Below are 14,487 nucleotides of genomic sequence, written 5' to 3' on the forward strand. Positions count from 1 at the left end.
CATATGGTAATAACACTCTTTCCATTCTACTAGTGTCGCTGGAGAACAGAAACTACTGAAGTTAGAAATTTTTATGGTTTATTTTTCTAAGGTCCAGATAACTTGTATCCTAGAGTTTTAAAAGGAACTCGCAGGACCATTAACATTGATTTTCAAGAAGTCTTCCAGCACGGGGTAAGTCCCAGAAGACTAGAAGAAAGCTAACATTGTCCCAATTTTTAAAAATAATAAACAGGACAACCCAGGTAATTACAGGCTTGTCAATCTAATATCGATCCTGGGCAAGATAATGGAGTGGCTGCTCTTGGACTGAATTAATAGAGAATTAAAGGAGAGTAATGTAACTAATGCAAATCAATATGGATTTATGGAAATAGATCCTGTCAGAATAATTTGATATCTTTTTTATGAGATTACAAATTTGGTTGATAAAAGGTAATAGCATTGATACAATACACTTAGACTTCTGAAAGGTGTTGGACTTGGTACCGCTCAACATTTTGATTAAAAAACTAGAACAATATAAAAGTAACATGGCACACATTAAATGGATTGAAAATTGGCTAACTGATAGATCTCAAAATGTAACTGTAAACAAAGAATCATTGTCAAGCAGGTCAGTTTCTGTGGGGTCCCACAGGAATTGGTTCTTGGCCCTAGGCATATGCTATTTAACATTTTTATCAATGACCTGGAAGAAGACATAAAATTATCACTGATAAAGTTTGCAGATGACACAAAAATTGGAGGAGTGGTAAATAATGGAGAGGACAGGTTACTGGTGGACGGGGGGTTTTATCCTGGGAAGAATGACTCTGAAAAAGATTTGGGGGTCATGGTAGATAATCAGCTGAACATGGGCTTCCAACATGCTACTGTGGCCAAAAGAACTAATGCGATCCTGGGAGACATAAATAGGGGAATCTTGAGTGGGAGTAGAGAGGTTATTTTACCTCTGTATTTGACAATGATGCAATTGCTGCTGGAATCCTGTGTCCAGTTCTAGTGCCCTCAATTCAAGAAGGACGTTGATAAATTGGAGAGGGCTCAGAGAAGAACCACGAGAATGAATACAGGATTAGAAAACATACCTTGTAGTGATAGACATGGAGAGCTCAATCTGCTTAGGTTAACAAAGGTAAGGTTATGGGGTGATTTGATCACAGTCTATAAGTATCTATATGGGGAACAAATATTTAATAATGGGCTCTTTGATGTAGCAGAGACAGGTGTGACACGAGCCAATGGCTGGAAGTTGAAGCTAGGCAAATCCAGACTGGAATAAGGCGCGCATTGCTAACAATGAGGGTAATTAACTATTGGAACGATTTACCAAGGAGGGTGGTGAATTCGCTGTTACTGACCATGTTTAAATCAGTAGTGGCTGTTTTTCTAACAGAGCCCTGGAAATTATTCCGGGGAAGTTCTCCGGGCTGTGTGATGCAGGAGGTCAGACTAGATGATCCCTTTCTGCCCTGGGGATCTCGGACTCTGTGCTTTGGTAGGAATAGGAAAGAACCAGTTTTCTTCGATTTCTCACCTACAAGCCAGGCTGGAGCGGAGGCAGCAGCTCCGCTGTAGTTTATCCTCCCGCGGGCATTGATGTCCACAGACACAGAGATCAGCAGCCAAACCAGCCTGTAACCGCTGCTCCGGCTCTGCTCCATGTTCCCCCAGCACCAGCCGCTCCGGCCCCGGCCCCACAGCCGGGCTGCAGCTCGGGGACTTTCCCCAGCGAGACCCGGCCCCGCTCCAGCCCGAGACCCCCGAGCTCCCCCCCGCCGCCCCGCGGAGCCTGGGCTCCGGGCTCCTCTCTCGGGAGCTCGAGTCCCGAGCGTCACGAACCCCCCTGCGCGGGCCCCACCCGCCGCCCGACCAATCCGGGGCGGCCCCGCCCCCCGCCCCGCCCGCAGCCCTTTGTCCAGCCGAGGAGCCATGGCCGGGGCCGGGGGCCCAGCGCGGCGGCTGCTCCGGCCCCGCCGGCAGCGGGGCGGTGAGGTGGGCGGGGCCGCGCGGCCGGGACACGGGCCGGGGGGGCCCGTGGGGGGTCCGGGCTGGGCGCGGCGGGAGGGTCCGGACCCGGCGGCGCGGGGAGCCCGGGCGGAGCCGGGGGTCGGAGCGGGTCCCGGGGGCGGCTCTGGGGACACACCTGCTCCGCGCGCCCCGCAGCCGGGGAAGCATCGGGGTGTCGGGGCCGTGGGGAAGCGCCGGGGAATGAGCCACGAAACCCGGGCTGCGCCCGCACCGGGAGCGCTGCAGATCCGGCTGGTGAGTGGCTCTGAGCCAGGCTAGTCCGGGACTAGCTTAGGGTGACCAGCGGTCCCGACTTTGTAGGGACAGCCCCGATTTTGGGGGCTTTTTCTTATATAGGTACCTATTACCCCCCATCCCCTCTCCCGATTTTCACACTTGCTGTCTGGTCACCGTAGACTAGCTTGACTTTAGCAAACCTTTTGATACGGGCTCCACAGTATTCTTGCCGACAAGCTAAAGCAGTATGGGCTGGATGAATGGACTGTAAGGTGGATAGAAAGCTGGCTGGATCGTCGGGCTCAACGGGTAGTGATCAATGGCTCCATGTCTAGTTGGCAGCCGGTATCAAGCGGAGTCCCCAAGAGTCGGTCCTGGGGCTGGTTTTGTTCAACATCTTCATTAGTGATCTGGATGATGGGATTGATTGCACCCTCAGCAAGTTCACGGATGACACTAAGCTGGGGGGAATGGTAGATATGCTGGAGGGTAGGGATCGGGTCCAGAGGGACCTAGACAAATTGGAGGATTGGGCCAAAAGAAATCTGATGAGGTTCAACAAGGACAAGTGCAGAGTCCTGCACTTAAGACAGAAGAATCCCAGGCACTGCTACAGACTAGGGACCGAGTGGCTAGGCAGCAGTTCTGCAGAAAGGGACCTGGGAATGAAAAACTGGATATGAGTCAGAAGTGTGCCCATGTTGCCAAGAAGGCTAACAGGATATTTGGCTGCATTAGTAAGAGCATTGCCAGCAGATCGAGGGAAGTGATTATTACCTTCTATTTGGCACTGGTGAGGCCACCTCTGGAGTATTGCGTCCAGTTCTGCGCCCCACACTACAAGAATGATGTGAACAAATTGGAGATCCCAATGGAGAGCAACAAAAATGATCAGGGGGCTGTGGTACATGACTTACGAGGAGAGGCTGAGGGAACTGGGCTTGTTTAGTCTGCAGAAGAGAAGAATGAGGGGGGATTTGATAGCAGCCTTCAACTACCTGAAGGGGGGTTCCAAAGAGGATGGAGCTCGGCTGTTCTCAGTGGTGGCAGATGACAGAACAAGGAGCAATGGTCTCAAGTTGCAGTGGGGGAGGTTTAGGTTGGATATTAGGAAACACTATTTCACTAGGAGGGTGGTGAAGCACTGGAATGGGTTACCTAGGGAGGTGGTGGAATCTCCATCCTTAGAAGTTTTTAAGGCCCGACTTGACAAAGCCCTGGCTGGGATGATTTGATTGGGGTTGGTCCTGCTTTGAACGGGGGGTTGGACTAGATACCTCCTGAGGGCTCTTCCATCCCTGATATTCTATGAGTCTATGACACCTATCCTCCCCCCTCCCCCACAAGCTCCAGGTGTCCCTAAACTCTGCCAGAAGCTGGGACTGGATGACAGGGAGCGGATCTGGTGCTAATCGCCCTGTTCTGTTCATTCCCTGTGAAGCATCTGACACCGGCCACTGTCAGAGGCAGGACACTGGGCTAGGTGGACCATTGGTCTGACCCAGTCTGGCCCTTTAATGTTCTTATGTAGAAGGAACGACTGGAGCCAGGGATCGTGGGGCTGCTTGGGTTTGGGGGGCTGTTTGGAGCTGGGCTCTGGGGTGTGTCAGTGGGGGAGTCAGAGCCAGACTTTGGGATGTGTTGGTCTGAGGGGTCTGTAGATGTGGGGGAGGTTTAAAGCTGGGGCTTGGGGGTGTGCCAGTATGTATGCAGGGGTCACAGCTGGGGTATTGGGGGGGTGGTTTGGGAGATATTGGGTTTGAGGGGGTCCATATTCAGATCCAGCACTTTGGGTATGTTGGGGTTGGAGCTGGGGAAGTTGGGAAATGTCTGAAGTTGGTTGTTTGGGATGTGGGTGGGGCTGGGGAATGTTTGGGGCTCAGGTTTGGGCTGCAGCCCTGTCACTTCGCCAGGGTGTCCTGTGTGTTCCTTGGAAAACCTGGTTCCGCTCTCACTGCCCCCCTGAGATCTTCCTCACTGAGGCTGAACTGTATCTGCCAAGCAAGTTTGAGTCCCAGGGGCTCTGCACAGGCATGTACAGGGCAGTTCGAGCAGTTTGTAACATCCCTGCCCCCGCTTCTTCCAGGAGGCACCGGGAGAGCATCTCGCCTGTGAGCGAAAAGCTGAGGAGGAGCGGCAAAGTGCAGAGCTGCTGGTAGGTGCCCAGAGCCCCCTGCCCCTCAGGTTTGCCTGGGATCAGAGTGCCCTGAGTGACATCTGATGAGGTTCAACAAGGACAAGTGCAGAGTCCTGCACTTAGGATGGAAGAATCCCATGCACTGGTACAGACTAGGGACCAAATGGCTAGGAAGCAGTTCTGCAGAAAAGGGCCTAGGGGTTACAGTGGACGAGAAGCTGGATATGAGTCAATAGTGTGCCCTTGTTGCCAAGAAGCCTAGCGGCATATTGGGCTGTATTAATAGGAGCATTGCCAGCAGATCGAGGGAACTGATAACTCCCCTCTATTTGGCGAGGCCACATCTGGACCATTGCGTCCAGTTTTGGTCCCCCCACTACAGAAGGGATGTGGACAAATTAGAGAGAGTCCAGCGGAGGGCAACGAAAATGATGAGGGGGCTGGGGCACATGACTTATGAGGAGAGGCTGAGGGAACTGGGCTTGTTTAGTCTGTAGGAAAGAAGAATGGGGGCGGATTTGATAGCAGCCTTCAGCTACCTGAAGGGGGGTTCCAAAGAGGATGGAGCTTGGCTGTTCTCAGTGGTGGCAGATGACAGAACAAGTTGATCCTGCTTTGAGCAGGGGGTTGGACTAGATGACCTCCTGAGGTCCCTTCCAACCCTGCTATTCTATGATTCTATGACACAGCAAATACAGGGCCTGTCCTGCCAGCCTCAGCCAGGAAACATCCCCACTGGAGCCCAGGGAGAGGGCAGGGTCAGACCTGGGAGCAACATGATGTGTTTAGGTCCAAGAGGCTGCTGTGCAGGACAGTGTCGGTCTGTGGCCTGGAGAGACCCTGCCCAAGGGCTGCTCAGATATTATAGTGACCAGGGTTCCTTTCTAGCGCCTAGGGGAGATGGGGGGGGGGGGGGGAGGGGGGGAAATGGGGGGGGGGAGATGAAGGGTTTGGCTAAGGGCAATTTGGTGGGGTTTTGGGGGGAAACCCCCCCCCCCCCCCGTTAGCCATGTGCAGCTCACCCCACCCTCCTTCCTGCAGCCTTCCTGGCCTAACTGAGCTCCCATCACCTGCCACATCAACGCTGTGTTCTGGTAAATAACCCCCATCTGCTGGGGGCACAGGTCTGATTCTCCCATTACCGAGCCGCCCTCTCCCTGGGTTGCAGAAACAGACGGAAGCCGAGAGGCAGAAGATCGTTGCGGAGTGGAAGGAGCTGCGAGGGTTTCTGGAGGAGCAGGAGCAGCTCCTGCTGTCCCAGCTGGAAGAGCTAGCCAGAGCCATCGTCAGGAGACGGGACAAGGGCGTCTCCAGACCGTCCGGGGAGATTTCCCTGCTCGGAGAGGAGGGGCAGCAGCAGCCAGGGAGCCAATCCCCACAGGTCAGACTGGCTTATGGCAGTGCTAATACGCTGCTTCTCAGCCCTAGACCCCAACGCCCCTCACAAGGTGGGTCAGGGACATTGTCCCTATTGTACAAAGGGGAAAGTGAGGCACAGGACGGAGCGCAGTCCTGCCCCAGTCACACAGTGAGTCTGTGGCAGAGCCAGGACTGGGACCTGGGAGTCCTGGGTGCTGTAACCCCAAGACCGTCTCTCCTGCCCTGTAAATGTCTATCTGCGTTTGCACTTTGAGGGTGAAATTCCCAGCCCACCCTCCCCCCACCAGGCCCAAGGTCTCATGTCATCTCAGGCTAGTGGGCTCAGTGTTGTGAGGGGACTTGGGGGGGCTCTCAGCACTAGGGGGAATATTCTCTTCCTGTCAAGTGCCTGGGGAGAGACTTTCCCCGATGGCGACCTAGCAGGGACTCCTGGGGTTGCTGAGGGCAGGTGTCTCAGCAGTGGGGAAGGGAGATGGCAGCTGTTCTCTGAACGTGAACCCAAGTGTCTGAAATTCCCCAAATACCCGCGGCTCCAGTGGTGACTCCCCTGCAGAGCAGGAGGCCACCCCAGCCTGGGACAGGCCCACTGACTGCCTCTCCTTTCTCCCCCTGTGCAGGGTGCTGGACGCACTGAGAGCAGGTACGTCCTGGGCTCCATGGCACCGTTCGTGTGGAAAGCGATGGTTTAGAATTGGAATTCTCCTGACTGCGGCGCTTCCCCCGCTGTGACCCGCTGGCTGAGTGCCCGAGATCACGTCTTTCCTTAGTGGCTGCCTCAGGAAGGAGAAGAGCCTCTTGCTATCTGACAGCTAATGGGGGCTGGCAAACATAGGGCCTGTGGGCCGGACCCAGCCTGGCTCATGTGTTTACGTGGCCACATCACGTGTTCACAGTGTGCAGAATCTCAGCTTAGGTTTCTGGCCTTCGCGGTTGCAAAGAAACCTTCCGAAATGCAAAGGGAGGTGATGGTGCCTTCCTGAGGGCCTGTCTACAGCGTTTCAGTGGAGACGCTCCCTATGGCAATGGGAGGGGTCATCCCATTGGCGTAGGTGATTCACCTCCCCACAGGCAGGAGCTAGGTCGATGGAAGACCCTCGTTCGACCTAGCACTGTCTGCCGGGGCACTCATGGTTTATCTATGCTGCTCAGAGGTGTGGATTTTTCACACCCCTGAGCAATGTAGTTAAGACAACCTAATATTCTAGTGCAGCCCAGGCCTGAGTCTGTGAAACAGCCTGAAACCCGGCTCAGAGATGTGTGAACTCCCCTGGGAGTCTCATTGGTGTGTAGCTGAAATGATGTCACTTGAATGTCCACTGCTGATCTCTGTAGCACGGGGGATGGGGAGGGGACAGGAGTGAAGCCCTTGAGTGGAAGGAATAGGGAGTTGCTGTAGGGAGGGAAGAACAGAGGAGAGACACACAGACACGGATGAGAGAGAGAGAGAGAGGAGCAGGGGGAAGGCAGGGAAACAGGGTAGAAATAGAGAAGTGGCTGTTTTCCCAGTGAGTGAAAAAAGTTGTGACAATGAAGTACTTTATAAATAACAGTAATTAAAAGCTTTCTATATAAATGGCAGATTCCCCACCTGGATCTTTGTGCCTGGGTGTCCCCAGTTTATGCCCTAGCCTAAGGACAATGATAAGGGATACAGGCCTCTCCACCAATGGGGCTGACACCCCGGAGGTCACTGCTTTAGCTGAAGTTCTCAGGGCTTTTGGCATTAAATGGTCCAGGTTCAATGCCTGGGGAAGACCTGGACTCTGTCTGTGGCCACTGTGAGCACATGGGACACGCCCACTCTCTGGTCTCTGTCTCCTCCCTTTCCACATATCCCAATGCTGGTGCCCCCTTGTTACTGGAATAACCCAGAGTGGAGGGTGGCTCAGCACCCCACTGTGTCCCAGAGAGGGCACCAGAACCTGTCTCCATTCCGGGCCCCAAAGGCTCCCCACATCCCATCTCTCTGGGCCCATGGAGAGCACAGGGCTGTGGGCAGGTGACATCTCAGACGATAAAGCTCAGAAGCAGGTTTCCCAGAGTTTGGGGGCTTCTGGGATTGGGGATCAGACCCATGTCTCATCCTTCCTGCTTTCCTCAGCAGGGAGGACGGGCCGTTTCAGAAGCCAGAGCTGGGGTTTGCGGAGCTGGAGAAGAGACTCAGCGATTTCTCTCTGAAAAGTGCCATCCTGCAGGAGGTGCTGCTGGGATTCAAAGGTGAATTGGAGTTTGGCAGCAATGTCCCTTCTGGTTAGAGGGCCCCTCGCCCTGGGAAGGAGTCAGGGGCTATAGTGTGTCGCTGACCCTGGGCTCCAGCTCAGGGAGTTTCCCTTCCCCATGCGAGTAGCCTGTGGGGCTGGCTCTGCCTGAGTTATCAGCCGCGCTCTGGGTCACCATCTCATAATGAAAAGCAGGTATGTTAGTAACCAATAGGAATATGCCCATGAATGCGAGGGCCTGAATTCTCACCTCTCCCATCCTCTCCTTCCCCAGAGACTCTGCGACTGGAGCTGGAGAACAACACAGGTACGTTTCTGTCTCTCATGGGGAGGTTTCAGACCAAGAACCATGTTAGCGGCAGGGGCTTGCTGCCTCCAGCCCGAGATAAACCTGAAAGCGGTGGGACAGCAACTGCCCAGGTCACTCCTGCGGTGAGGTCTGGTGGGGGTCAGACTGAATCCTGAGCTGACGGGTGCATTTCCCTTTGAGGGAAGGAACAAGAACCTGAGTGGTGTGAAATGGGGAGACGAGGCTGCAACATCCTTACACGGTGCAGCCTGCAGCTTTAATGGGTGTCGCCACAGGGCGGCAGCAGAGTCTCGGGAGTGAGGGATTGGAACCCTTGTCTAGACTGATCCTGAATGCGAAATGGGGCTGCTATACGTTGTGCAGACTGGCTGTGAAGGGAAGAGCACTGCATTGTATATGGCCCAAGTTTGGATGAGCAGCTGGCTACTATAGCATATGTGGACTGACCCTGGGAACTATTAATTCCAATAAAACCCACATTTCATAATCTTTTCCTTCTGAAACCCGACTGTGAACTCGGGCAGGTTGCAGCTGTGCACAGTAACCGTTTCACTGCGGTGTTCCTATCGCGGCCAGAGAGCCTGAAACCATCGCAATGGTTAGTAGAGATGGGGATGAGACAGAAAGTTTGGAGCCAAAATGGCATTTGCTGTTGTTCGCATTTGCAGGCGAGTGAAGGAACCGAGGAATAGATGGTGGCCCCGTCGTCCAACCAGAGGAAGGGGAGAGGGTGAAGGAGATAGAAAGGGCGATAGGAGAGAGACACTGAAGGAGAAATTAAATGGAAAAAAACGTCATTAATGCAGAGGCCCGATGACAGCACCTGCCCTTCCAGAATGCTGAATTCAGCCAAATTCAAACTTCTGCAACCCAGGAAAGGGAGAGTTTGGGTGAATGTCCACACAACCCATCTCTGTGCCCCTGGAGCTGGCAGGTCCTTTGTTATTGTCGGCCGGTACTCCAGCTGTATTCATTGCTTTAGGAGTAGCTGAAATTGTGACTCGGTGTGCCTGGGGCAGCCCTCACTGGAAATGTCAGGACAGGCTGCAAAAAGAAGAGCAGATTCTCCCAAAACTGGTCGTTCACACTGAAGTTGGACTCACCAACCAGTTGCAAACTGCTCCTGATTCCCCACTCTGGTTATCTAGAAGCTAAAAAAGAAATCACACAGCCCCCTTTACTGCATTCCAGTTCTCTGGCCTCCAATCAGCATCTAGGTCCAGTACAGTGAGAAGTCATTTAAAACCTCTGCTCACTATACAAAATGTTCTTCTGACCCCAAAGGGTCAGCCACATCACCAGGCCAATATTAGTTTGGATCTTACCCAAAATACCACGCTGCCAGCCAGTCCTTTAGTGTCTGAAACTAAAGGTTTATTATAAAAGAAGAAGAGAGTTGTTAAGTGGTAAAGCAATCGGATATATACAAGACTACAAGGTCCATATATCAGGTTCCTACCAGTACTGGTGAGTTTGGCGGCTTGAAAGTCCCTCTGGAACAGATCCTCAGCTTGGATGGGTCGTTCAGTCCTTTGTTCAGAGCTTCGTTTGTAGAAAAGTTACTCCAGAGGTAAGAAGCAGGAATAAAGACAAAATGGAGAAGATGCAGCTGCCCTTTATATTCCTTTTGCCATGTGGTTGGTACTTCCTTTGTCCCAAACACAAACTTCACAGCACGTGGCATGGAAAAGCCTTAGAGTTCTGTCCATAGGCCTGCCCCTACATGTCTTGCTGACTCATAAGGTGTAGTCCCTGGCTTTTTTAATGGGTTCATTGTACAGCTGATGTCCCTCGATGGCCCATCAAGCAGGCTTAGTTCTGATGCCAATCTGTCTGGGGGTGTCACCCAGAACCACGGCATGAGTTTTGAAATACAGATGTACCACGCATATCTAGAACTCACAGTATACAAAGGTGATACAAACATACAAACAACATTATTGCCTGGCAAATCACTGACACCTTACACGGCATATCTGGCACGATTCATTGCAACTTTATAATATTGGTATTAATAATAATATCAAATGTCTCTCAGTTCCATACAGTGTCGCAGTACTGAGTGGAAGTGTGTGGAGGAGTTTGGCAGCACAGTGATTGTGCTATGAGGTGATCTGGGGAGCTGTGGCTCTCTGGGGTCGGGGTGTGTGTGAGTCTCTCTCCCCAACCTGTGGGATATGAGGAAAGAGGTGCGTGTGGACCTGGAACAATCCAGCATGCCTGATTTCAGCACTGCACTGTCACTAGCAGGACATAGGGGCCATCTTGCCAAGGGGTGTGTCAGCAGCTATGGGGGAGATGTGTGCGGTGTGGGTTTAATGGAGGGGAAGTAAATGGTATTGTGCGCACCAGGGCCCTAAAGGGGCTGAAGGAGTTGTATCACTGAGTAGCTGTGGTGCTCTCCTGTGGGGCAGGCTAAGTGTAGGGAGCTCCTGGCCCGTACAGGGCCAAGGCAGAATGCGTGAAGGGTGCACGGGGCCATCACTCAATGTTCGGCTGTGTGGGCAGGTACCATAACTCTGTATTTGCTGGTTTTCACGAGTTGGGCTTGGCTGAACTCTATGTTCTGGAAGGGTCCGGGGCTGGGCACTGGTAGGCTGGGGAGGGGAAGGTTTGGGGCGAAGAGCTCCTGGGAGCTGGAAGGACTGTGGGGAGGGGGTTACCGTAGAGCAGGTGCTCTGGAGAGTCGCGGTGTCGAGGAGGGCTGGACAATGGGAGGCATTCAGGACAGGAGCTCTGAGGAGGTGGCAGGCTGGTGGTGGTGTGAACAAAGGGAGGGTGCAGTGCAAGCAGTGGTGGTGCTGGTGGGAGGCAAGGAAATTTTTGTGGGGAAGGAGCTCCTGGGAAGTGGGATTGGGGAAGGCTTGGAATAGTGGGAGGGTGGGATAGAAAGCGGTCGAGGACCTGGAAGCGAAGGGGGTTGGGGCCGGGGGAGGAGAACACAAGGAGTAGGTGCTGTGGTCCCAGGATGTGAGGAGGGCGGGGGGAGAGGACTGTGGAGGAAGAAGACTAATGGCCACCAGGGAGGGAGGGCAGGTTGGGGGGATCTGGGGTTGGGGGAGTCCCAGCCCATGAACACAGAATCTCTACCCAGGCTCCGTTGCTTTGGAACCTACCCTCCATTTTTTTAGTCCACTTTCACTTTCTTTTACGTATTTTTTATATTGTTATAACTCGTGTCCTCCCTCCACTGCTCGCTCCTCCCCCTGCCCACCTCATCCCTACTCACTGAAACCCTGGACACTTCCTGCATTTCATCCCTGCCACGGGACAACCCCTTCCCCGGCATAAAGGGGCACTTTCTTGGTGATGTCACAGGATGGTAGCAAGACTTCAGGGAACTCAGAGGATCTTGCTTCCCCCTCCCCATCTGCAGCAGCCACAATCTCTCTTCCCTGCAGGCTCCCTGGATCTTTGAGCTGGTTCCTCTTTAGGTCACGTGATCTGAGTCTTATTTCTCGCGTTCTCCTTTTCCAGAAGAATTACAGTCTGTTTCTCCCAAATTCTAATTCCCTCTCCCCTCCCTGGGGGATTTTCATACTCTCTCCCATTACACGGAACTCGATAGAGTCCGTAATTCCCCAGAATGTATTTTCTTGACAGCTAATAACCCAGAGCTGCTGCATTTGGTGCTGACGACATTCCTCCCGCGTGCTGAACCCAGCCAATGGTCCCCGTTTCCTGCGGCCTCTGCTGGTCACCGGACACCTCTCTTGGTGAGAAGAGCAGCCAAGGCCACTCCTCTCTCTGCAGTCTCCTCTTTCGGGGACATACAGTTGCCTTCTCTGTTTTAGGATCCCCTTGATGATGAGTGTCTGGCTGTGTGTGTTCCCAGCAGAGATGGAGATGGTTACATTCCCCCATTAGCAGTGTCCTGCAGCTTTGGGCACTTGGGATTTCACTGGTTTATAATGAGCTAGGGTTAAAACCACACAACCTTGTCCCACAAATTCACCTGCCCTCCCTTGTTTTCTTTCCCCTGAGCAGGGTTTCCAGTTTCCAAACCTGATGGTGTCTCCCAGCTGGAACAAGGGGAAGAGCCGTGGGTCCTGGGTCTCCAGGGCTCAGAGGAAAGAGAGATCCAGGGAGGTGCCTGCCGGGGTAGGAATCAGTTCAACTAACTCAAAACTTCTTGGTGTCTGAAGAAAAGAGCTGGGATTCCCTCCAAAGACCTTGTGAACTCTAAGTTCAGGGTTGTCCCCAGCATGTGATACGTCCTCATGAAGGAGGTCACAGCTTCCCACCCATCCTCACTGACATCTGGCATAGCTCCCTCCCCAGTCTCCCTTGCCCCTGAGCGTTCACATGGGATGTGGAGGCAGAACGGGGATCCTCTCTCTTCTCTGGGGAAAGATGGGAGGGGTTCAGCTCCTGCGGTCCCTCCCCCCCATCTCTCCAGCAATTACTGTCGTTTGTTTCCCCCTTTCCCCATCCCCTAGCTGAGGTTTCCTTTCAGCCCAGCACCTGGATTGACTCTTGCCTGGATTCTCTCTCTCTATCCCAGCAGGCGAAGGGGCAGTGAGTAAGAGCAAGGAGGAGAATCCTCAGCAGAAAGATCACAAGCTCGTGGAATCACCCGGGATGTTTTCAGAAAGATTTGAAGGGAATATTCATTGGAGTCATGAGCGGAGAAAAGCTCATGAGAGTCAGCAGGGAAATCAGCCAGGGCATGGTCGGGGAAGTGGCCAGGACCTCCAGGAAACCACAGCCCAGCAGAGAATTCCCCCAGGAGAGAGAAAAAACACCTGCACGGAGTGTGGGAAAACCTTCAGTAGTCGCTCCAACCTTATTACACACTGGAGAATCCACACAGGAAATAGACCGTATAAATGCTCAGAGTGTGGGAAAAGCTTCAATCAGCGTTCAAACCTTATTAAACATTGGCGAATCCACACGGGAAATAGACCCTTTAAATGCCATGACTGTGGGAAAAGCTTCACTGACAGCTCAAACCTTACTCAGCATCAGAGAACCCACGTGGGGGAGAGACCCTATAGATGCTCAGAATGCGGGAAAAGCTTCACTCGGAGCTCCGACCTTATTAGACATGAGACAATCCACACGGGAGACAGACCCTTTAAATGCTCCAAGTGCGGGAAAAGTTTCAACGACCGCTCCAACCTTATTACGCATCAGAGAACCCACATGGGGGAGAGACCTTATAGATGCTCAGAGTGCGGGAAAAGCTTCAGTGTGAGCTCCAGCCTTATTACACACTGGAGAATCCATACGGGAGAGCGACCCTATGAATGCTGCGAGTGCGGGAAAAGCTTCACTCGGAGCTCAGACCTTATTAGACATGAGACAATCCATACAGGAGACAGACCCTTTAAATGCTCCAAGTGTGGGAAAAGCTTCAATGACCGCTCCAACCTTATTAGACACCAGAGGATCCACAAAGGACAGTAAACTCATTGACTAGGGCTGGCCAAAAATGCTTTTGCTAATTCCTACATAGAGATCTTTAAGGCTGTTTGCACCGTTGTGTCACTGTGCGCTCTCAGCTGCCCCACTTTTGTGTTTGCAGCTCACCCTTCTTTGGGGTGAATCCCAGGGCCCCTTCTATCAGCCCCTTTGTCCTGGTAGTGGACGGGATGGTGTCCCCCACCTGCCGGGAATATCCATCAGCCCCGTGTGGGGAGATAGCAGTGACCTCGACTAGCTACGTTGAGATATAATCTGCCTAGGCCATGTCTCCACTGGGATTTTCCATGGAGATAATTAGCCCAGGTTAGCTCTCATAGACTCATAGACTTTAAGGACAGAAGGGACCATTATGATCATCTAGGCTGACCTCCCGCATGATGCAGGCCACAAAGCCGTCCCAACCCTTTCCCTTGACTCTGCTGTTGAAGTCCCCAAATCCTGTGGTTTAGAGACTTCAAGTAGCAGAGAATCCTCCAGCCAGCGTCCCCTGCCCCATGCTGCGGAGGAAGGTGAAAAACCTCCAGGGCCTCTGCCAATCTACCCTGGAGGAAAATTCCTTCCCGACCCCAAATATGGCGATCAGTAGAACCCCGAGCACGTAGGCAAGACTCTCCAGCCAGACCCTCATTGCTCATTGATACTATTTACCAGCGATGGCACACTGTTCATTTGACCAAAATCATGTTATCCCATTAAACCATTCCCTCCATAAACTTATCTAGTTTAATCTTAAAACCAGACATGTCCTTCGCCCCCACCGTTTC

General features: G+C 52.9%; 1 protein-coding gene across 4 annotated transcripts; it reads left to right on the forward strand.

Annotated features, from left to right (window-relative positions):
• Window positions 1-1,915: 1,915 nt before the first annotated feature.
• On the forward strand, window positions 1,916-14,144 carry LOC117869360 (zinc finger protein 773-like). 4 transcript variants are annotated; one of them, XM_034756155.1, is made up of 8 exons: window positions 1,916-1,998; window positions 4,337-4,405; window positions 5,556-5,768; window positions 6,385-6,407; window positions 7,869-7,984; window positions 8,261-8,293; window positions 12,284-12,397; window positions 12,801-14,144. In XM_034756155.1, the coding sequence occupies exons 1-8, from the start codon at window positions 1,936-1,938 to the stop codon at window positions 13,703-13,705; spliced, it is 1,536 nt and encodes a 511-aa protein (XP_034612046.1). In that variant the 5' UTR covers window positions 1,916-1,935; the 3' UTR covers window positions 13,706-14,144. The 4 variants fall into 4 exon arrangements, with proteins under 4 accessions (XP_034612046.1, XP_034612048.1, XP_034612047.1 ...); XM_034756157.1 differs by having other exon boundaries at window positions 12,804-14,144; XM_034756156.1 differs by having other exon boundaries at window positions 7,872-7,984.
• The last annotated feature ends 343 nt before the right edge of the window (window positions 14,145-14,487 follow it).

The sequence above is a fragment of the Trachemys scripta genome, chromosome 23 (genome assembly GCF_013100865.1).
Source record: "Trachemys scripta elegans isolate TJP31775 chromosome 23, CAS_Tse_1.0, whole genome shotgun sequence".
NCBI classification, from domain to species: Eukaryota; Metazoa; Chordata; order Testudines; family Emydidae; genus Trachemys; species Trachemys scripta.